The following is a 21,960-nucleotide window of genomic DNA, read 5'->3' as shown; positions in this document are numbered from 1 at the left end:
AATACTTCAAAGCACTGCATTGTTGTGGAGTCATTACAATGTTAATCCATCCTCAGTTTTATCCCATCACAGCCATTGAACTCTGTAGCCTTTTTAAAAATCACCAATGGCCTCATATCACTAAGCAGTTTCTTTCCAGTTCTGCATCTCAGTTCAGAAGGACATCTTTGATGTGTCTGGGTGGTTTAAGACATCATAAATTAACTTTATCATGCTTAAAATACACTAAGTTACCAGGGGTGTTGACTGTGTGCGGCAAATGACAAAAACCGTTTGGGCTGGGGCAATGTTTGAGTCAGCTCTGGTGGGAGAGTAATAGTAAGTTCCCGTCCCATTTCAATATCTATCCGCTTCCATTAGCCTTTTTAGATCTGTGAACGGCAAAGGGCCTAGGAACCAAAATGAAGCTGGGCAGAAAGTTATTTTAACAGATCTTCAGAGGTATTGATTTTTCTCACTCATGAATTTATTTAAATATTTTTATGCTGTGCTTCAAGCTTAATGGCTTACTTTTAGAAAAAGCTAACAAAAACAGTTTAAATAACTTCAGTTTGACATTACTCCCCATTCTCTGTGCCATCTACGTGTTGCACAAATGTACTGAAGTTACTAGTTAATGATTTTTTTTTGTTTTTTTTTTTGATTTGGTGTGAAACTGACGTTTCATTCTGGAAAGTTGAAGATCGGTTTTGAATATACTGGAAATGTGTAACCTACCTATCTGTATGAGTCTCTTTGGGGGCTCACAAGTGATGTAACAAGTAACCGTATTAAATACAATTTATAAAAAATTGGACTGAGCACTACACGGTTGTAGTAACGGACCAACTAACAATTTTGACAATTGCACACATGCCAATATCACTCCATAAAATGTTTTGCTAGCGGTAGCTAGAATATGTAGTGGCCGTTTAGAGAAAACCAAACCATAGATTACGGTTTCTCCTGGTCGATAAACTACTTTCAGGGCGAGGGACCATTTACGTCAAAGTTGTAAGATCCTGAACTTCCACTTTAACAAAAGGTTAAATTACACAAAACATTTAGAAAAAGTGCATCTTACGGTAGATGGAAAAATACATGAGAAATGAAGTGAAGGACATAGGAGCCAATGTCACTTAGTTTTTATTCAGAGGCGTTTGACAAGTTGAGCGATGTGAAGGGGCACAAGCATGTTCACAGAGGGGGCATCGTGCCTAAAGCAGACCACTTTTCCAAAAAAAAGGGACTCACTAACCCAGTCCCTCCACTTTCCCCACAAACATGAATTTCCATGTTACACATCGAAGAAAATACTAACAGAACAAATCGCTAGCAAATTAATGTAGCATTCGTGAAGACAAAGGTAAGAAAGACAGTATTTATTGTTAGTGTCAAACCAGAAACAAAAGGCAGGCCCCTTTATTATTTTTTATTTTTTTTACAGTTTATAATCATTTTTTACTTATCGTCCATTCACTGAATCAAAAAAATGCACGGGTGAAAAGACCTTTTTTCACAAAAAACCCAAGCAAGAAAGTTCAATACATGGAAGCCACTACCAAAAATAAAAGCAGAAAAAGCAATGTTTGAGGATTTTCAATCAATTAAGCAAGAGTAGATTATATAAATGCTAGCAAAGGAAATATTTCGGATCACTTTTTCAATTATTCCTTTAAATTCTAAAAGTGTACAACATGATTTGTTAATTTTCATTTATATCTGGGAAAGCGGAAGGAGGGACAGCGGGGGGGGGACAGCGGGAGAAGAACCCAAATCTAATAAATAGAAGTATGCCTCTAATTCAAAATGTGTTTCTAAAGAGGTAGATCAAAAAACAGATGACGGATGGGGGGGGGTAAACGTCACTTGTGCCCCTCATGTACGTATGCGCGATGTTGGACCGCGTGCGCACGTATGCGCCCATGCAGAGAAGTGTCGGAGGGAGACTGAAGTGTCGGAGCGAGTGCGTGGGCACTAGGGGGGGTGAGGGCGCTGGGAGGGGTGAGGGCGTGGGCGCTAGGTGGTCTATGGGAGCGAGCGCTAGGGGGGAGGTGAGGGCGCATGCCGCCACAAACCCCCCCTCGGCTGAGGTAGACAGCGTTCTATTGTGGAAGAATGGATACACTCAAGCACTTTTACCACAATCAAAACATATTTACATTCTGCATAAAAAATAAAGGATAAACTTGGTATATTATTTCTTTGTTGTTGGATTTAAAAAAAAACGTATCTTCCACGTCCCAAACATGGTTCATTTAGTAAAATGTGTGCTGCTTGGATTTTTGTAATGAATACTAATTTGAACTGCTTTCTCTCACTTCAATCAAAGGTTACAGCTGCTGCTGGTTAAACAGTTACAGTAAATTCCATAAAGACATCCGTCAGTGTGACTCCCCCTACCTTCACCATGCAGTAAACTACACTAACAGACTGTCTCGGCGGCTACTGGGGCCACTGCAAACTTGCTCTTTTTTTTCAAACCCATCAGGCTGTGGACCGCACTTTCACTTGTAAGAAACTTGGAGTAACTTCCAAATTTCACCCTATTCCCCATGTATTGCACTATAAGCGAATTTGAGACTGATGGTTCAAGGCCTAAGCAGGTAACAGAAAAACAAACAGACCGTGCTGCTCTGCCGTGTCTATTTCTATGAAGGCAACAGAGAGAGAACTCAGTACTCAGGCCCCTCCCATTGCCCTTCCAGGAAGACAGAAAAGAAAACATTTAAACGTACCGTCAACAATAAGTGTCAGAATCCCAAAACTAAACGGCGTCGCTGCAGTATGTACGGATGGCATGAATCGGCATTACTCTAATATAGACGTGCTTTTTGTAGTTTTCAGAAGATGGTGGATTCCTCAGGAAAACTGAGGTGATGTATTCTCTTGATACTCCCATCAGCAGCCAACTGAGTTGAGCGCCAACTCCGCCCTTGGCTCTATGTACACAGACAGACTTTATGTACAGGGCCACCGCCGTCACGTTGATGCTGCTGGAGAGCACTAGAGTTGAAGGCAAGGTCAGTTGGCAGCTGACCAAATTGTTAATTTTCTTAAAAAAATAAAAATGTTCAAGAACTATTAGCTTTATAAAGTATACAAAATACCACAAAGCAAATTTTAAAAAATGATTTTTTTTCTCATATATATATTATATATATCAATTTTCTTATTTTTTTTTCTCGTCGTCTTCTTGAGGTACTAGAGATCCTGAGGTAGTTCAGTAAAATGCATATTAAATTCGTTTTCCTGGCCAACACTGTTCAACACGTCCCTTAAGTGTTAACTTATCCTCAACTCTAAATATATATTTATATATCTATAAAATGCATCCGAATTTATAAAATGCCACTATCAATACCAGCACAGGGGCACCCCATTAAACCACCGCTGGGGCTCCTGTCCAATCAAACAAGAGTATTACCCCTAGCCCTGCCCATCCGTCTAAACCCCTTCCCGTAATCTTTCATCATCCTACCAGGACTCAGAGCAATGCCTTTTTCTTTCCACAGAAAACTCAGGAGAGAAAGCTTCAACCAATTAAACAAACACTTCATCCAGGGCGAAAAACAAAAGTCTAAATAATAAAAGGTAAAAACTGAAACGAGTGTCAAAATGAACACCTGTCATCAACATGTGAGGTGGTGTGTGTTACCACACCAGGGAGGGGGATAATTCTTATGTCTTGGTGTCGTCTACAAAAAGGAACCAATCAGGACCCATCTGTGTGGTGAGGGTGTGCGACAATGTTGGAACCCTCTGAAGTATAATCACAGAGAGGTGAGGTGATTTAGTTGTTTTTTTTTTGGGGGGGGGGGGTTAAGGTCTATCCACACTGTGAAGTTGGTCAAGGAGGTCATTGAGAGGGGTATGGGGTGTACAGTCAGGTACCCATGACCCTTAACCCCTGAGATGAGCGCGTCGTCCCTGCCCGTGTTTACCCCTCTGGTCTCTGCTCTGTCTTCGGGCGGTTCAGTCACTGGTCCCCAGGTCTACTTCCGGGAGGGCCGTGCGAGCCCGTCCCCACGGGGCGAGGGTTTTGGCTGTTGTTGCCGCCTCACATGGGACAATATCTCCTGGATCTTCCTCTGGGCCAGCTGGGGAGAGGTCAAAGGGCAAAGGTCAGGAACCTCATCTAACTCTGGCATGCACACAGCCAATTCTTCTAAGGTAAGTAGAATAAATAATTCACTAAGAAGGTTAATGTGGCGGCTTCAGAAATGGCACCCTATAGTACTGAAATGGCACCCTATAGTACTGAAATGGCACCCTATAGTACTGAAATGGCACCCTATAGTACTGAAATGGCACCCTATAGTACTGAAATGGCACCCTATAGTACTGAAATGGCACCCTATAGTACTGAAATGACACCCCATAGTACTGAAATGACACCCCATAGTACTGAAATGACACCCCATTGTACTGAAATGACACCCCATAGTACTGAAATGACACCCCATAGTACTGAAATGACACCCCATAGTACTGAAATGACACCCCATAGTACTGAAATGACACCCCATAGTACTGAAATGACACCCCATAGTACTGAAATGACACCCCATAGTACTGAAATGACACCCCATAGTACTGAAATGACACCCCATAGTACTGAAATGACACCCCATAGTACTGAAATGACACCCCATAGTACTGAAATGACACCCCATAGTACTGAAATGACACCCTATAGTACTGAAATGACACCCTATAGTACTGAAATGACACCCTATTCCTTATATACACACTGCCTTGCAAAAGTATTCAGATGCCTTGGATTTCTTCACATTGTGTTACAAAGTGGGATTAAAATGGATTCATCAACAATCTACACAAAATACTCTAGCATATATTAAAGATGAATGTCTGTTGCATTAGTATTCATTTTCCTGAGTCCATACATGTCAGACACCTTTGGTAGCCATTACAGCTGTGTCTTAGGATTGTACAATATTTGTCCCTTTTCAAAATGCTTCAAGCTCTGTCAAGATGTTGGGGATAATTGCTAAACAGCAATTTTGAAGTACTGGCATAGTATTTCAATCAGATTAATGTCAAAACTAACTTAATCACTTCAGAACATTCACAGTCTTCTTGTTAGGCAACTTGTGTCAATTTGGCGATATGTTGTAGGTCAATGTCCTACTGACAGGTGAATTAATCTCCCAGTGTCTGGTGGAAAGCAGGTTTTCAGCTTAGCTCCATCACATTTCTTTTCATCTTGAAAAACTCCCCAGTATTTGCAGATTTCAAGCAGACCCATACCATGATGCAGCCACTGCCATGCTTCAAATTATGTTTGCCACAAACATAGGGCTTTGCATTTAGGCCAAAATGTGTGTTCCTTTGCCATGTTTTTCCCCCCAGTATTACTTTAGTACCTTGTTGCATACAAGATGCATGTTCAGAATAATTTTAACTTGTTAGTGTTCTTTTCACTGTCATTGAGGTCACATCATTGTAGAGCCACTACAATGTTGATCCATCCTTAGCTCTCCCCTCACAGCCACTGAACTGTAGCTCTTAGAACCACCCAATGGCCTCATGGTGACGTCCCCGAGCAGCTTCATTCCGGTCCTGCAGCTCAGTTCAGTGAGACGACTTCATCTTTGATGGGTCTGGGTGGTTTAATACATCATCCACAGCATAACTTTATCATGCTTAAAGAGATTCAATGTCTCATTTGTTATTGTTAACCATCTACCAATCACTGCCCTTTACGGAGTCTTATGATTTCCCCCCCCCCCCCCTGGTCTTTGTAATTGATTCTGTGCTTGACATTCGCTACTTAACTGAGGGACCTTATAGAGGAATGGTTACTCATTTAAAAATCATGTCAACCCCTATCATTTCCATGTACACTTTTTGATTAGTTAAGCCACATTTTACTCCTGAACCAATTTAGGCTTGACAAAAAAATAATTAAAATACCACTTTCTAAAAATAAAATGAAGAAATCCAAAGGGTCTGAATAGTTTGGAGCACAACCCTGGTCAAAACTAGTGCCCTTGATAAGGAATAGGGTGCCATTTCAGATGCAGACATTGGTTAATGCTACACAGCTGTGAAGCAGTATGGTGAACAATCATTACATAAGGAAGCAGACATTGTACTCACACCACATCTGTTGGCTTTACCAAGGTTCAACAACCCAGCTATACTCCCTTCCCCTACAGCAGTGGTTCCCAATTCATTTTTTAAGGAACTCAGTCCAGCTTTCAACTTACTCTTGCAAGTTGTAATAGTAGAATGCACACAGTACAATTTCAAAATTGGGTAGTGCACAAATGTTTGTGTCATGTCAGTCATTGCATACCTTAAAGATATTTATAACATGTTAGAAATGTCCGGATCAACTAGCCCATGTCAGCTAACGATTTTTAGCCCATAGATTTTGTTGTAATGTTTGAGTCACTCAAATATCACACACACATTAGACATGGTAAAATGTATATAAATTACAGGAAATAATATTGTAAACCTGCAACATGAGGGGGTGTGAACAGTTTGTGCCCATAGATAGACGGGGTGCATGCACGCACACATGGGGGTGCAGGATGTTCCACAATGCTGGAAGGGGCCAGAGTGAAGAAGTTTGGGAACCCCTGCCCTACAGCACACAACTATACTCCCTTTACCCTACAGTAAGGATTCATATTTTAGAGAACCTACCAAGTTACAATACTGGCAATAATTCATATTTATAACGAGAGCCCCGGGAAATACCTCAAATCAGAAGTGCCCACTTAAAGCACTTAAAAATCAAGATATGGCCGACATGCCAGGGTTCTCCCCAAAGAAGGGTGCTGCGCCACCTTGTCAGCACCACTATGGAAACATTTCAGAGCAAATTAAAACAGATTCAGTCATGATAGTGTAACCATTTTTCATTATGTTATGAATTGTGAAACAGGCCATTCATAAATTGAGCGTTAAAATATTCTTCAATTCAGAGCATTTCAGGAGTAGGTGATCGACAGAGCACACTCAGGACACACCCAGAGTAGAGCGTTAGCCAATCAAACATAACGGCAGTAGGTGATCGACAGAGCACACTCAGGACACACCCAGAGTAGAGCGTTAGCCAATCAAACATACCGGCAGTCAAATGACTAAAGTTGCTAAGCTTGCTAGATAACCTCCAAAGAATGACAGATTATATTTTTGTCAAAATCGAGTTGATTATACAGATAGCAGTTCAGCTCATGCATAACTGGAGAGTGAAAATAGTTTAAATATCAAGGTATTTTAACAGGGACCAACTCTGCTTTAAAAATATCCATATCTACTCATACCGTTCATCACACATTCTCTACCGAAGCTCTCACACGGGCAGCAAGTACAGGGGAAATGTTACAGCGGTATTTTGACGTGCGAAGACAAGAGGTGTGCTTTGATAATGCAACCTATATATTACAGAATGAAGTTAGGAATCTTCATGTGTGACAGGAGTCAGGATTTTGGGTTACAGTGGAATTGGATAGGAAGAGAGCCTAGGCTGTAGGACAGGAGAAGATCAGAGGGAAAATGCTATCAGTCTTCATGTCTGACAGATGCATAGACCCATCAAACTTGTGACTGTTTGAAGTGTCACAATGACAGCTATAGGTTCTACTGCAGGCGTTTCCTGTGGGGATTATTAACTGCATTTGGGTCGCTTGTGCAGTCCGGCAGTGACAATGTGTGTACTTTGAATTAATGCCGACTGTGGGAATTAAATATGCTAGGCTAAAGGCTTCCGTGGGACAACCCGCTTGGATAATGCACCATTTTTTTTCTTATCTGATGCTGTTCATGTTGTGTATTTTGTGGAATTGCATTAGTTCCAAATGCTGTAATTTCCCAAGTCTTGTCATTATATATTTCTTCAGGCTCAGGATCCTCGTTCCCCATGCTAATCCCTACAACACATTCTAGATGGTCAGTTTCAGCATGAACCAGCCTTTTAGCCCACTGCTACCAGAGCTGACTGGGATGAATATCCCACTGCCAGATATGACTCAGTGCCACTAGCAGACACTGCCTGTCCCAGTGACAGGGCTGGAGGAACATCCCTGCCTGTCCCAGTGACAGGGCTGGAGGAACATCCCTGCCTGTCCCAGTGACAGGGCTGGAGGAACATCCCTGCCTTGCCCAGTGACAGGGCTGGAGGAACATCCCTGCCTTGCCCAGTGACAGGGCTGGAGGAACATCCCTGCCTTGCCCAGTGACAGGGCTGGAGGAACATCCCTGCCTTGCCCAGTGACAGGGCTGGAGGAACATCCCTGCCTTGCCCAGTGACAGGGCTGGAGGAACATCCCTGCCTTGCCCAGTGACAGGGCTGGAGGAACATCCCTGCCTTGCCCAGTGACAGGGCTGGAGGAACATCCCTGCCTTGCCCAGTGACAGGGCTGGAGGAACATCCCTGCCTTGCCCAGTGACAGGGCTGGAGGAACATCCCTGCCTTGCCCAGTGACAGGGCTGGAGGAACATCCCTGCCTTGCCCAGTGACAGGGCTGGAGGAACATCCCTGCCTTGCCCAGTGACAGGGCTGGAGGAACATCCCTGCCTTGCCCAGTGACAGGGCTGGAGGAACATCCTTGAAATGATAGATCAATCCATCTGATCCTTTCAGAACATCATTATTTGCTGTTGCAATTTTAAAAATACACAAATCAAACTTCACTTTAAGTGTAACATACCTGGCTTGCATAGAAGTGTCCAGTGATTTTGACGATGACCTGGTCATTCTCATCAGGCGTCTGGTCTCTGGGGACCACCACCTCAGCACTGGTCAGGTTCTGCAGCTCATTCACCTGGGGGGAGGGTGAGAAGTGGAGAAAACGTCAAAGATCCATTCATATTACAGCCTAGGTAATAGGTGGTGCTTTCAATTATTCTGCAGCAGAATTAGAACACATCTGGCAACCATAGTCACACACAGGAGTCTGCCTACCGTTTTGCCTCCCTTGCCGATGACACGCCCAGCAGCGAAGGAGGGCACCTTGATGTGAGCCTCCAGTTTCACCTCCTCCTTCGGCCCAAAGAAGTTCTCCTCCTTTAGCTTCCCAAAGATACGACCCTGAGCCTGGAACAGGGCCAAGAGTCAGAGGAATTTCCACAACCCTTGATTCAAGCGTCTTCATCTTCAAAATATCTTAATTAACTTGACTGGGGCATCAATCAACATCTGTGAATGTGCCAGATTTAGTCAGCTGGCCAGTTAACTGTACAGACTACGATTTTGTTCTATGGATTTCTGGGAGCAAAAAATACAAGGCTTTTCCTCTGGTGTTGTGGGTATTGGACACCGCATGGCTGGTAGAGAAGGTGACAGGGGTCCCAAGGGCTCCTACCTTGAACTGGGCCTCTGGTGGTCCCGCGATGATTACCATCCTCTGCTTGGCGTCCATGCCGTCTGGAGGTGCTACCTGAGGGGAGGGACATAACACGTTAACACACTTCACCTGATCTAAATCAGGTCCCACTGCTTCCCTTTACCCCGTCAGGGGTGCATCATAACAGCCTGAAGAGGGCACCACCCAAATCCAATCTGAACTGGAGCTCTAATCCAATATGCAGTTGTGGAGATCTGAGAGGATTGATGGATATAAGACGAAAAAGGAATCGGAATATTTGAAATTAAAATACCTGGTTTGAATCTACGACACGGACTTCATCTGCGCTGATCTAAAATGGAGGGGGGAGAATAGGTGAAAAGAACAAAACGATATGAGAAGCTATTTTAGGTTATTGAGATGCAGCTCAAACCCCTCCTGTCAGTTAAGTCCCTCACCTTGATGGAGGCTCCGGCATAGCGCGACAGCTGCTTGATGTGTTGACCCTGTTTTCCGATGAGCGCTCCGACCGCCAGCGCCGGGATGAACAGATGGACCGTCTCCGACTCCGGCTGCCCCTGGCCCTGTGGAACAGTAGAGGCCACACGACCATAATGAGAACACAACAGAGCCAGTCTGACCGTAAGGAGACCACACCAGGCAAACAGCAATAGCAGCCCAGTTGACCACAACCAAGCAACTGATGCAGCAACACAGGAAGAAGCCTCACTGGGCTGGCGTTCCAAATGGTTCCCCATTCCCTCTTTAGAGCACTACTTTATTTTGATTTACTTTTTCTCCCCAATTTCATAATTTCCAAACTGAAGTTATGGTGTTATTCCATTGCTGAAACTCCCATACGGACTCGGGAGAGGTCCAGAGCCATGCGTCCTCCAAAACACGACCCTGCCAAGCCACACTGTTTCTAGACACTTCTCGCTTAACCTGGAAGCCAGCCACACCACTGTGTCCGAGGAAACGCCATACAACTGGCGACCAAAGGAGGCCCCCGGCCCGCCACAAGGAGTCGATAGAGCACGAAGGGACGAGGACATCCGACCAAACCCGGAAGATGCTGGACCAATTGTGTACCGCCTAATGTGTCTCCCGGTCATGACACAGTGCACTACTTTGGATCAGAGCCCTATGAGCCCTGGTCAAAAGCAGTGAAATAGAGGGAATAGGGGGTCATTCAAGACACTGCCAGGGAGACCAGAAGCAGACCTGATAGGAAACTTCCTAAGGGTTTTATTAAATATGAGGTACAACTTTGTTAGCCAGTCAAATCTATCCCAATTTAACTTTTCCCCTCCGTAGCAAATAGAATCACAAAAGCACTGCATAATCATGGAAGAACTGTACATACATATTTGAAGAGGAAGAATACAACTAAACAAAATCCTCAACTTCCGAACGTGGAGTGGGTCCCAATTATCTCTCCTTTCTCCCCAAGTGAACACTTGTTCACTTCCCTTTATGGTTGATGGACATTCCCTCCTGCCCATGACAATACAACACTTTTAAATTAGTGGGGAATAGTGAACGAGTGAGGAAGGAGAGATTTATTGGGACACACCCAGGCTATAAGAGACCCTGACTCTAGAAAGATGAGAACATCTAGCATCCAGCACCAAGCTCAGGTAACAGCATTCCCAGAGGGATCTCCATTTCTCTGCAGCAACTGAACACATCCAACTACACCACAGTATATGGATGGACCACTCAGATAATCCCTTTCAGAATGCTTGACCCGGCTTAGTCACACACACATGATTGTATTAAAAAGATGACCTGCAGTAAACGGCGTGGGCTCACTGCACATGCCTGGTGTTAGAGGGAAGTGAAATGGGTGAGATCTTTTAGATGAAGGGGCGGGGAGGCATGGTCCTGCAGGGATTACTATTCCCTATTTAGTGACTGTGGTCAAAAGTAGTGCACTATAGGGAATAGGGTGCCGTTTGGGACAGCGCTGCTGGTTTTAATCTAGAGGACACCAACTCATTACACTTCAGTTGGGGGTAAAGTCATCCAACCCGAGATCACATTCAGAAGGCTCCAGATGGGAGAAAACCTTTTCACCAGGAGGCTGTTCCAGATCAAATTGTCTAATAGAAAGGTGCCCGTTTGGATACATCTGCGACCATTTGTAACCTTCTAAACATGCCACGGTGATCAATTGCTACACTTTCTTCAGCTGAAGATTTGAGGCCAAACTAAACCCAGTAGAAACTGTGGCCACCACCCAGCAGATTTGAGGGAAATGAGCAAAACATGAATTAGGCAATCCCTAGGGGGTCATAGGTTACTGGGAGGGGCTTGGCTGTGGCAAGCCCTGCCTTTCTACCCAATCCAGCAGCTAGCAGCCAGAAGCCGTGCAAAGCACTGTGGGAAGGGAGACTTACAGAGAGGGGCTGGCTGCTCGCCGACAGCACAGACGCCCAAAATGGCCCTTCGCCCCCGAAGTAACTGCTCTATAGGAGAGAATAACACAAAACCAAGTCACTGTCCTGCCCCCAAATGGCTGCTCTATAAGGAGAGAGGAACACAGACACGGTCACTGAAAGATCCAAAATGGCTTCTCAGTCAGACGTTGGTCTTTTGTAGGTTTCTTCTTGCAGAACTGCTCTGTAAAGAGGGGACATCTTTAAGCATCACTGTGGAGTAAACCCAGGGAGGTGTGTGGGGGGGGGGGTCCAGAAACTCACCCCGAAGGAGGAGTAGCCACCCTGGGCACCGGGAGGTGGGGCGTTGTGTCCCATGGAGGGGCCCATACCTGGAGCACCACCAGGGAACAAACCCAAGGCATTCAGGTTGAGTCCTGGAATCAGGTTAGACTGGAGCTGGGTAGAGAGAAAGATTTACTACTAGACAAAATTAACCAAGAACAGAAACATTCTCTGGGATAAACGACTCAAATACAAAGGTAACTTTATGTGGGTAGCTGCACAGCCTAAAGAAGAGCCATGATCTCCCAGGTTGCATCTCAAACAACACCCTATTTATTCCCTTATAGTACACAAAAGTTGAAGTAGGGTGCCATTTTGAACAACTCCAGATTATTTGGTTCCACCAACAGTGCCCCCAGTGGGTTAGTACAATGACCTACGTTCATTGCGGCCACGTCGTTCTCATACGACTCCCTGACCTTCTTCATTACTTCCTCCTCAGCGCGGGAGCACGCCTCGATGGAACCCTTCACTGTGATGGTCCTCTCAGGGTTGTACAGCGTCAGGTCCTGGAGACTGAAGGACATCCATTACCACCTTGGTTTCTAATGTGTGTGTGTCTTATGGAGACATTAGACATGACTGTCCAGTGAGGCTCTAAATAGGTCAGATAAGCTTGCAATAAATAACTTCAACAAGACCACCTCTCACCCGCAGAGGGGGGAGGAGGGAACTGGTGGGGGTTAACATCTCATGCCCTGTTGTAAATCAAGGATAGAACACCCCTCTCCAAATTCACCCAAGGAATGTGCTTTAAAACTTTTCTCGATGAAACTAACACGTTCGAAAGCAACAATATTTCTAATATAGAACGTGGGGAACGGGCAGAGGTGACCTGAAAGAAGACTAATGTTGTCTTGGTTGTTATTTTGTGGTGATAAAGTTAAATGTTATAAAGTAAATACTGTAACTTGAGAAGTACACACTACATGTACAAAGTTTCCATCTTGTGCATGCTTATATGAAAAATGTGTTTTTGTTGGTGGTGTGATTTTAGAAACTATAAGAGGAAATTGTTTTTTTTAAACTGTGCACAGTACGTAGTCACTGCCCCCTTGAGTGAGGTCAGAGCTTGTCAGCCTGACGGAACTGCCCCTTTTTAACAAACTGTATAAAATGGGTTGAGAATTAACATTAGACTAGAGACGTAGAGCTGCAGCTCCCAGACCACCGGTAGACCACCCAGACCACCGGTAGACCTCCCAGACCACCGGTAGACCTCCCAGACCACCGGTAGACCTCCCAGACCACCGGTACGTCGATTATCTGTCCTAAGTATTTAGAAAAGCGAATTGAAGTGGGACCATTCTACTACTCTGCTCAAATCACCGTATTACACGACTCATCACCCCACTGTGAACCATCAACACAGCTAGCTAGCCCATCTTCAAAGAGGAAGTTTCAGGAGCAAATGGAAAGAAAATCAATTCTGTAGTTCTGTTCAGGACTACATGACAAGTCATGGGATAACGGACAACTACAAAGGAAGACAACAGTATGAGACTTGTTGGAGCCATTTTGGACCGAGCCTTACAAGCATGCCGCGAAAAGGCCCAACCACCGTCAAGGAGGCCAGTTCCAAGAGGTACGACCTTTCACGTAAATACATTCACGATTTCTTAGTCCAAGCGGGTAAAAACATTCAGTTTAATTCGGGAGATGGTAACTAAAGAACCGCTGTCGTGGTGCCCTAAATCGTAATGAGTTATTTGTTGTATGATAAATATATATATTTTTTTAAAGAATCGGGTAACAATTAAATAAATCAGATTAATGTTAGAAGTCAAGTCACATCTAGGGTTGCAAAGGGTTGGAAACTTTCTGGTAAATTTACAGAATTCCCCAGAACATTTCTCATGGGAAGTTAAGCCTGGGAATTTTGCTTAAATTCAAAATAGTTTGCTTTTAACAGTTTGCCATTTTTGGGGGGTGGGGGGCACAAGGCAATGTTAGGACTTGTGGCATATTTTAGTTAAGCTATCCCCAATTCAATGGAATTGCAACCCTTTGCATGCACAGTGCAGCACAGTGCATTCCTCCATCACATGTACAGCTGATTCTCAAGATCTTGCACACTAATGAGATGCTATTGAGCCCACACTACTACACTGAGACAAGGACTACATGCTTTCTGGTAAATTTTGATTACAATACTGGGTGGGATGAATATATTTTATATGACTAATTATTTTTTGTTAACTAGTAAATAGTAGCCAACAGCAAAGTGTGTTTAAATTTCTAAACTTACTCATGTCAGCTAGTTAGTTTTAGCTTGCTTGAGCCTGCTAACTGAGTGTTAATTCACCTGTTTCCATACAGGTTTAAAACATTTATCTTATGAAGGAGTTGTTTAATCTAACTGCTTAACTATTTATCTGAACATGGATTTGGTTTGTTTTTTCCTCTTTTTTTCGTAATCGTCACAGGAAAATGCCACAGGCACTATGATGTGTGGAGACATTTCAGTGCAGCTAATGTAGAAGGAAAAGCTGTGTACATTTGCAAATACTATGCCAAATAATGTGAAGAATGCAACAAAGATGCAGAATCATATTGCCAAGTGCATAAAGTTCCCTCAGAGATTTCTGAATGTACTTCGGCCAGCATACACCCCTTCAACCAGACATGCTGATCTACTAATTTGCTGAATGCAAAGTTCAACAGAGTTCAAGTGAAGGTCAAGCAAATCATAGAGAAAACAGAATGTATTGCAACCATCCCTGATGGGTGGTTGAATGTTCGTGGGTAAGGAATAATTAACTACATTAATTGCCACCCCTCAACCAGTATTCTACCAGAGCAGACAAGGGACAGACACACCGGTCTCTACATTACAGATGGGCTGAAGGCAGTCAATGACCTTGGACCACAGGAGGTATTTGCACTGGTGACAGACAATGCTGTGAACATGAAGGTTGCTTGGTCTAAAGTGGAGGAGTTCTACCCTCAACACACACATTGGCTGAGCTGCTCATGCATGGAATCTGCTCCTCAAGGACATCATGGCACTGAAAACAATGGATACACTCTACAAGAGAGCCAAGGCAATGTTTAGCTATGTTAAGGGCCATCAAGTTACAACAGCAATCTACCTCACCAAGCAAAGTGAGAAAAATAAGAGCACCACATTGAAGCTGCCCAGCAAACCCGCTGGGGTGGTGTTGTCATGTTTGACAATCTCCTGGAGGGGAACGAGTCTCTCCAAGAAAATGGCTATATCACAGTCTGCTGAGATGGACAGCCCCCGATCAAGAGGATCCTCCTGGATAATGAATTTTGGAAGAGAGTGGTAAACAGCCTGAAACCTATAGCAGTAGCCATTGCACAGATTGATGGAGACAATGCCATCCTGTCTGATGTTCAGACTCTGCTTGTAGAAGTGAGAGAAGATATCCGTACTTCCCTGTTGCTCCAAGCAGAGGAAACTGCACTTCTGACATGCATCAGAAAGAGTGAAGACGTCTGCCTGAAGCCCAGACACACCGCAGCGTACATGTTGGACCCCAAGTATGCTGGCAAGAGCATCCTGTCTGGTGCAGAGATCAACAAGGCCTATGGTGTCGTCACTACCATGTCTCACCACCTTGGCCTGGATGAGGGCAAGGTTCTTGGCAGTCTGGAAAAGTACACTTCCAAGAAAGGGCTTTGGGATGGAGATGCAATATGGCAGTTGTGCCAACATGTCTCATCAGCCACCTGGTGGAAGGGACTGTTGATATGAGGCTCTTCTCCCTGTTGCGTCCATCATCCCCCAAATCAACCAACATCATCTGCCTCAGAGCGCAACTGGTCCTTGTTTGGGAACATACACACCAAAGCACCCAACAGGCTGACCAATACAAAGGTTGAAAAATTGGTGGCAAGCCGGACAAATTTGAGGCTTTTTGAGCCTGACAACGAGCCATCCTCAACAAGGTTGGAAAGTGACAGTGAAGATGAGGCCTTAGAGTCTGATGTTCAAGAGGTGGACATTGAGGAGGTCCAGGGAGAAGACATGGAAACCTGAGAGGAAGACAACCAAGGCTTTAGTTTCTAGACTATAGTTTTACAGATCTATGTTGAAAACCTTTTTGGGAGATGCGATGGATCATTGGGAATCATTCAATATTCCCTTTCTTTTGTTGTTCAGTGAAATCATCCCATGTGAAGTATCAACTCAATTAAAAGTTAAAATCGTAACTAAATTATTTTTATCTTTCTATTGGAATGGTTTAATCATTTGCAATGATGTCTACTTTTGATAAGGTAAAAGGTTTGTTTGTCTCCATTAGATGGTAAATATATCCAATGCAAAAAACATCTACATTTAAATGGTATTAAGTCACACATATTCGCATTAATTCCCACATAATCCCATTAAATCCCACAGAAAGTTTCCTCTGAATATTGCCCAAAATGTGCAAACCTTGTCATGACACACTCATCTTGTCTGCAGTAATCATTCTGATGGTATGTGCAAAGAACCTATAGATTAAGAACTCCAGAAACAGTCTGCTTCGCAATGCATTCCCAGAAATCTTGGTTTGAAAACTGTGGCTTGTGTATTTGAGTTTATGGGTAATTGTATGGGGATGTTGGTCTTCTTACGGGGAGATGGTGATCTTGGTTTCTGTGTCCACTTCAATCTTTTTTAGGTTCCGTCCTTCCTTCCCGATTAGTCGGCCCACAAAGTTGTTGTGAGCCAGAATCTTCAATGGAATCTCCTCAGTACTGTGGATAAAGGAGACACCGAGAGAAGACGGGTCAAGTTATATAATAATAATTAAGAATAGAAGTTTGGTATCCTAACATGACTGACTAGGCATGGGCAGTTGAACTCAACATGGTTTTGGAGGCCTGCTGGTTGTGTGCGTGTGTATGTATGCGTTCTCCAGCTGAACTCACAACTTGGTGTCCAGGGCCTCCTTCTGCATGATCTCCATGATGGTCCTGCAGGCATTGGAGCAGCCCTCTGGGGTGGAGTGGACCGTGATGGGCTTCTCTGCTGCTCCCGCATTCTCCTTTCTGTGGATGTCGATCCTATAGAGGGGCGAGAGAGACTGATTTAGAAGGGAAGAGTCGTTTTGTTCCCCTCTAAACAGTCTATTCTAGCGGTTACACTATCGGCTGGTCCCGTACTACTCCCAACCGGAGACAGTCGTTCAATACCTGTGTCCACCCTCCATACTGGCTCAATCTCACAGCATCACTAAAGATGGTTGAAAAAGTCAACGTCCATCGTTTTCAACTTGAGATGCCTTGAGGTTCACATCAATAGGTAGTTGGAGCCAAAATTAACATTTTCTCAGTGAGTAATTTATTCTGTGGGAGTGAGCTTTGTATTGCCAAGCCTCAAAATGATATTTACGGTTATAAATCAAAGCCATGTTCAGTAGCCAAAAATAGCAGATAGAAATGTCATTAAGAGCCAATATGATTCCTTATTCTACATTTAAGAGGGGTGTTTGTTGTACATGCACAACATTGCGTCCTGCTGAATGCACCCCATTAGAATGTTGTGTACATTAATGTGTACATGATTAGGGAAGCAGTCATACTTTGAGTGTGTCTGTTTTGTGACATTGCGAATCGTGGCTCCTTCCTTGCCGATGATGGCTCCTACGAACTGTGTGGGGACGAGTATGCGCAAAGGGACGTCCGACTGCAGTTTGGGGCGCGCCCCCAGGCCTGGGGAACCCGATCGCAGAGGGCCACGGGGGACAAAGCCCCTCTTACCCCCTGCCAGGGCCGGGGCGGCAGCAGCCGCCGTCTCGTCAGGGATGTACGACACCTTCAGGGCAAAGTTCTCCATCAGGAAGCCATTCAGCTTTTCCATCGCCCTGGCAACCAGAGAAAAAGCCGTCAGTCACTAGGCAGGTTTCCATTGATGCAGGTTTGAGAAAAGCAATGTGTCAAAAAAATAAAACGTGTCATGGAAACTTCAGATATAGAAAACATTTCTAATAGAGAATTTTTACCCGTTCAATGGGGTTTAATTCTTATTTTGTTGAATGTTCATTATCGTAACAAATGATGGAAACTGTGCTGTTCAAATACAATTGCCCAATCATTTTGAAGGTACAGGGGGGGACATGTCATGGCCCCAGTTGCATCTGCAAACAAATAATTTCTGTACGGAATTCATTTCCTATATGTTAGCTGTAGGCTAAATAACCAGATGGGAAGTTAATGGCTTATTAGGCATAAATGTTTTTTTACCCCCCTTAACGTCATATCCAATTAGGATCTTGTCTCATCGCTGCAACTCCTTCGATACATGACCCGCCAAACCGCACAGCTTAACACCCGCCCACTTAACCCGGAAGCCAGCCGTACCAATGTGTCAGAGGAAACACCATTCAACTGACGACCGAAGTCAGCCTGCAGGCGCCCGGCCAGCCACACAAATGTTATTTGTCACATGCGCCACATATACAGTGGGGTAAAAAAAAAGTATTTAGTCAGCCACCAATTGTGCAAGTTCTCCCACTTAAAGATGAGGCCTGTAATTTTCATCATAGGTACACTTCAACTATGACAGACAAAATAAAATAAATATTTTTTTTCTCCAGAAAATCACATTGTAGGATTTTTAATGAATTTATTTGCAAATTATGGGGGAAAAATAAGTATTTGGACAATAACAAAAGTTTCTCAATACTTTGTTATATACCCTTTGTTGGCAATGACAGAGGTCAAACTTTTTCTGTAAGTCTTCAAAGTTTTCACACACTGTTGCTGGTATTTTGGCCCATTCCTCCATGCAGATCTCCTCTAGAGCAGTGATGTTTTGGGTCTGTAGCTGGGCAACACGGACTTTCAACTCCCTCCAAAGATGTTCTATGGGGTTGAGATCTGGAGACTGGCTAGGCCACTCCAGGACCTTGAAATGCTTCTTACGAAGCCACTCCTTCGTTGCCCGGGCGGTGTGTTTGGGATCATTGTCATGCTGAAAGACCCAGCCATGTTTCATCTTCAATGCCCTTGCTGATGGAAGGAGGTTTTCACTTAAAAACTTACGATACATGGCCCCATTCATTCTTTCCTTTACACGGATCAGTCGTCCTGGTCCCTTTGCAGAAAAACAGCCCCAAAGCATGATGTTTCCACCCCCACGCTTCACAGTAGATATGGTGTTCTTTGGATGCAACTCAGCATTCGTTGTCCTCCAAACACGACGAGTTGAGTTTACCAAAAAGTTCTATTTTGGTTTTATCTGACCATATGACATTCTCCCAATCTTCTTCTGGATCATCCAAATGCTCTCTAGCAAACTTCAGACGGGCCTGGACATGTACTGGCTTAAGCAGGGGGACAAGTCTGGCACTGCAAGATTTGAGTCCCTGGCAGCGTAGTGTGTTACTGACGGTAGGCTTTGTTACTTTGGTCCCAGCTCTCTGCAGGTCATTCACTAGGTCCCCACGTGTGGTTCTGGGATTTATGCTCACCGTTCTTGTGATCATTTTGACCCCACGGGGTGAGATCTTGCCTGGAGCCCCAGACCGAGGGAGATTATCAGTGGTCTTGTATGTCTTCCATTTCCTAATAATTTATCCCACAGTTGATTTCTTCAAACCAAGCTGCTTACCGATTGCAGATTCAGTCTTCCCAGCTTGGTGCAGGTCTACAATTTTGATTCTGGTGTCCTTTGACAGCTCTTTGGTCTTGGCCATAGTGGAGTTTGGAGTGTGACTGTTTGAGGTTGTGGACAGGTGTCTTTTATACTGATAACAAGTTCAAACAGGTGCCATTAATACAGGTAACGAGTGGGGGACAGAGGAGCCTCTTAAATAAGAAGTTACAGGTCTGTGAGAGCCAGAAATCTTGCTTGTTTGGAGGTGACCAAATACTTATTTTCCACCATAATTTGCAAATAAATTCATTAAAAATCCTACAATGTGATTTTCTGGATTTCTCTCATTTTGTTGGTCATAGTTGAAGTGTGCCTATGATGAAAATTACAGGCCTCATCTTTTTAAGTGGGAGAACTTGCACAATTGGTGGCTGACTAAATACTTTTTTGCCCCACTGTACATGCACCGAATACAAACGTACCGTGAAATGCTTACTTACAACCAACAAAGCAGTTCTAGAAATAGAGTTAAGAAAATATTTACTAAATAAAAGTAAATTTTTTTCATAAAAAAAATGACAAACAAAATAACTAACATTCGGAAAGCCTTATTCTAAAATTGATTAAATTGTTTCTCAATCTACATACAATACTCCATAATGACAGTGAAAATGAGTTTAGAAATGTTGGCAAATTTTGTTTAAAAAACAACAGAAATACCTTTACAAAAGTATTCAGACCCTCTGCTATGAGAATTGAAATTGAGCTCAGGTGCATCCTGTTTCCATTGATCATCCTTGAGATGTTTCTACAACAATTAGAGTCCATCTGTGGTATATTCAATTGATTGGACATGATTTGGAAAGGCACACGCCTGTCTATATAAGGTCCCACAGTTGACAGTGCATGTCAGAGTGAAAACCAAGCCATGGGTCGATGTAATTGTCTGTGGATCTCCGAGACAAGATTGTGTCAAGGCACAGATCTGGGGAAGGGTACCAAAAGAAATGACAGCAATATTGAAGGATCCCAAGAACACAGTGGCTTCCATTCTTTTTCATTTAACCTTTATTTAACTATGAAGTCAGTTAAAGAACAAATTCTTATTTTCAATGACGGCCGAGGAATAGTGGGTTAACTGCCTTGTTCAGGGGCAGAACGACAGATTTGTACCTTGGCAGCTCGGGGATTCGAACTTGCAGCCTTTCGGTTAATAGCCCAACGCTCTAACCACAAGGCTACCCTGCCGCACCAATGACGGCCTACCCCGGCCAAGCCCTAACCTGGACAGCGCTGGGCCAATTGTGCGCAGCCATATGGAATTACCAATCATGGCCGATTGTGATACAGCCTGGAATCGAACTAGGTCTATAGTGACGCCACTCGGGAGCCTTAAATGAAAGAAGTTTGAAACCACCAAGACCTCTTCTTAGAGCTGGCCAGCAGGCTAAACTAAGCAATCGGGGTAGAAGGGCCTTGGTCAGGGTGGTGACCAAGAACCTGATGGTTACTCTGACAGAGCTCCAGAGTTCCTCTGTGGAGATGGTTTTTCTTCTCCCATCTCTGCAACACTCCACCAATCAGGCATTTATGGTAGAGTGGCCAGATGGAAGCCAGTCCTAAGTAAAAGGCATTTGACAGCCTGCTTGGAGTTTGCCAAAAGTCATCTAAAGACTGACCATGAGAAACAAGTTTCTCTGGTCTGATGAAACCAATATTAAACTGTTTGACCTGAATGCCCAGCATCACATCTGGAGGAAACCTGGCACCATCCCTACGTTGAAGCATGGTGGCAGCATCATGCTGTCGGGATGTTTTTCAGCATCAGGGACTGGGAGACGAGTAAGGATCGAGGGAAAGTACAGAGAGGTCCTTGATGAAAACCTTCTCCAGAGCACTCAGTACATCATACTTGAGTGAAGGTTCACCTTCCAACAGGACAATGACCATAAGCACATAGCCAAGACAACACAGGAGTGGCTTCGGGACCTGTCTATGAATGTCCTTGAGTGGCCCAGCCAGAGCTTGTACGCAAAAGAACAGTTCTGTAGATACCTGAAAATAGCTGTACAGCGATACTTCCCATCCAACATGACAGAGCTTGAGAGGATCTATAAAGGAGAATGGGAGAAACTTCCCCAAACACAGGTATGCCAAGCTTGTAGCATCATCCTCGAGGCTGTAATCCCTGCCAAACAAATTCAACAAATTACTGAGTAAAGGGTATGAATACTAAAGTAAATGTAATATTTCAGTTTATTTTTATACATTTGCTAACATTTCTAAAAACCTGTTTCTGCTTAGTCATTTTGGGGTATTGTGTATAGATTGATGAGGGGGGACAATTGAATCCATTTTCCGCAAACTGTGAATAAAGTAA

General features: G+C 43.9%; 1 protein-coding gene across 1 annotated transcript in view; it reads right to left on the bottom strand.

The window, feature by feature from the left end:
* Positions 1-2,202: 2,202 nt before the first annotated feature.
* LOC135549615 (insulin-like growth factor 2 mRNA-binding protein 3) overlaps positions 2,203-21,960 on the bottom strand; it is a 37,552-nt gene continuing 17,794 nt past the window's right edge. Inside the window, exons 6-17 of the mRNA XM_064979738.1 lie at positions 17,566-17,847; positions 16,913-17,047; positions 16,616-16,738; positions 12,409-12,544; positions 12,008-12,142; positions 11,705-11,773; positions 9,761-9,886; positions 9,616-9,654; positions 9,321-9,395; positions 8,921-9,052; positions 8,667-8,780; positions 2,203-4,079 (exon numbers count right to left, since the gene is read on the bottom strand). Of these exons, the coding sequence (XP_064835810.1) occupies positions 3,975-4,079; positions 8,667-8,780; positions 8,921-9,052; positions 9,321-9,395; positions 9,616-9,654; positions 9,761-9,886; positions 11,705-11,773; positions 12,008-12,142; positions 12,409-12,544; positions 16,616-16,738; positions 16,913-17,047; positions 17,566-17,847 (1,471 nt within the window). The 3' untranslated portion in view covers positions 2,203-3,974. The remainder of the gene's footprint in view (positions 4,080-8,666; positions 8,781-8,920; positions 9,053-9,320; positions 9,396-9,615; positions 9,655-9,760; positions 9,887-11,704; positions 11,774-12,007; positions 12,143-12,408; positions 12,545-16,615; positions 16,739-16,912; positions 17,048-17,565; positions 17,848-21,960) is intronic.

The sequence above is a fragment of the Oncorhynchus masou genome, chromosome 12, assembly GCF_036934945.1.
Source record: "Oncorhynchus masou masou isolate Uvic2021 chromosome 12, UVic_Omas_1.1, whole genome shotgun sequence".
NCBI lineage: Eukaryota > Metazoa > Chordata > Actinopteri > Salmoniformes > Salmonidae > Oncorhynchus > Oncorhynchus masou.
This window is presented reverse-complemented; position numbering and strand designations above follow the sequence as displayed.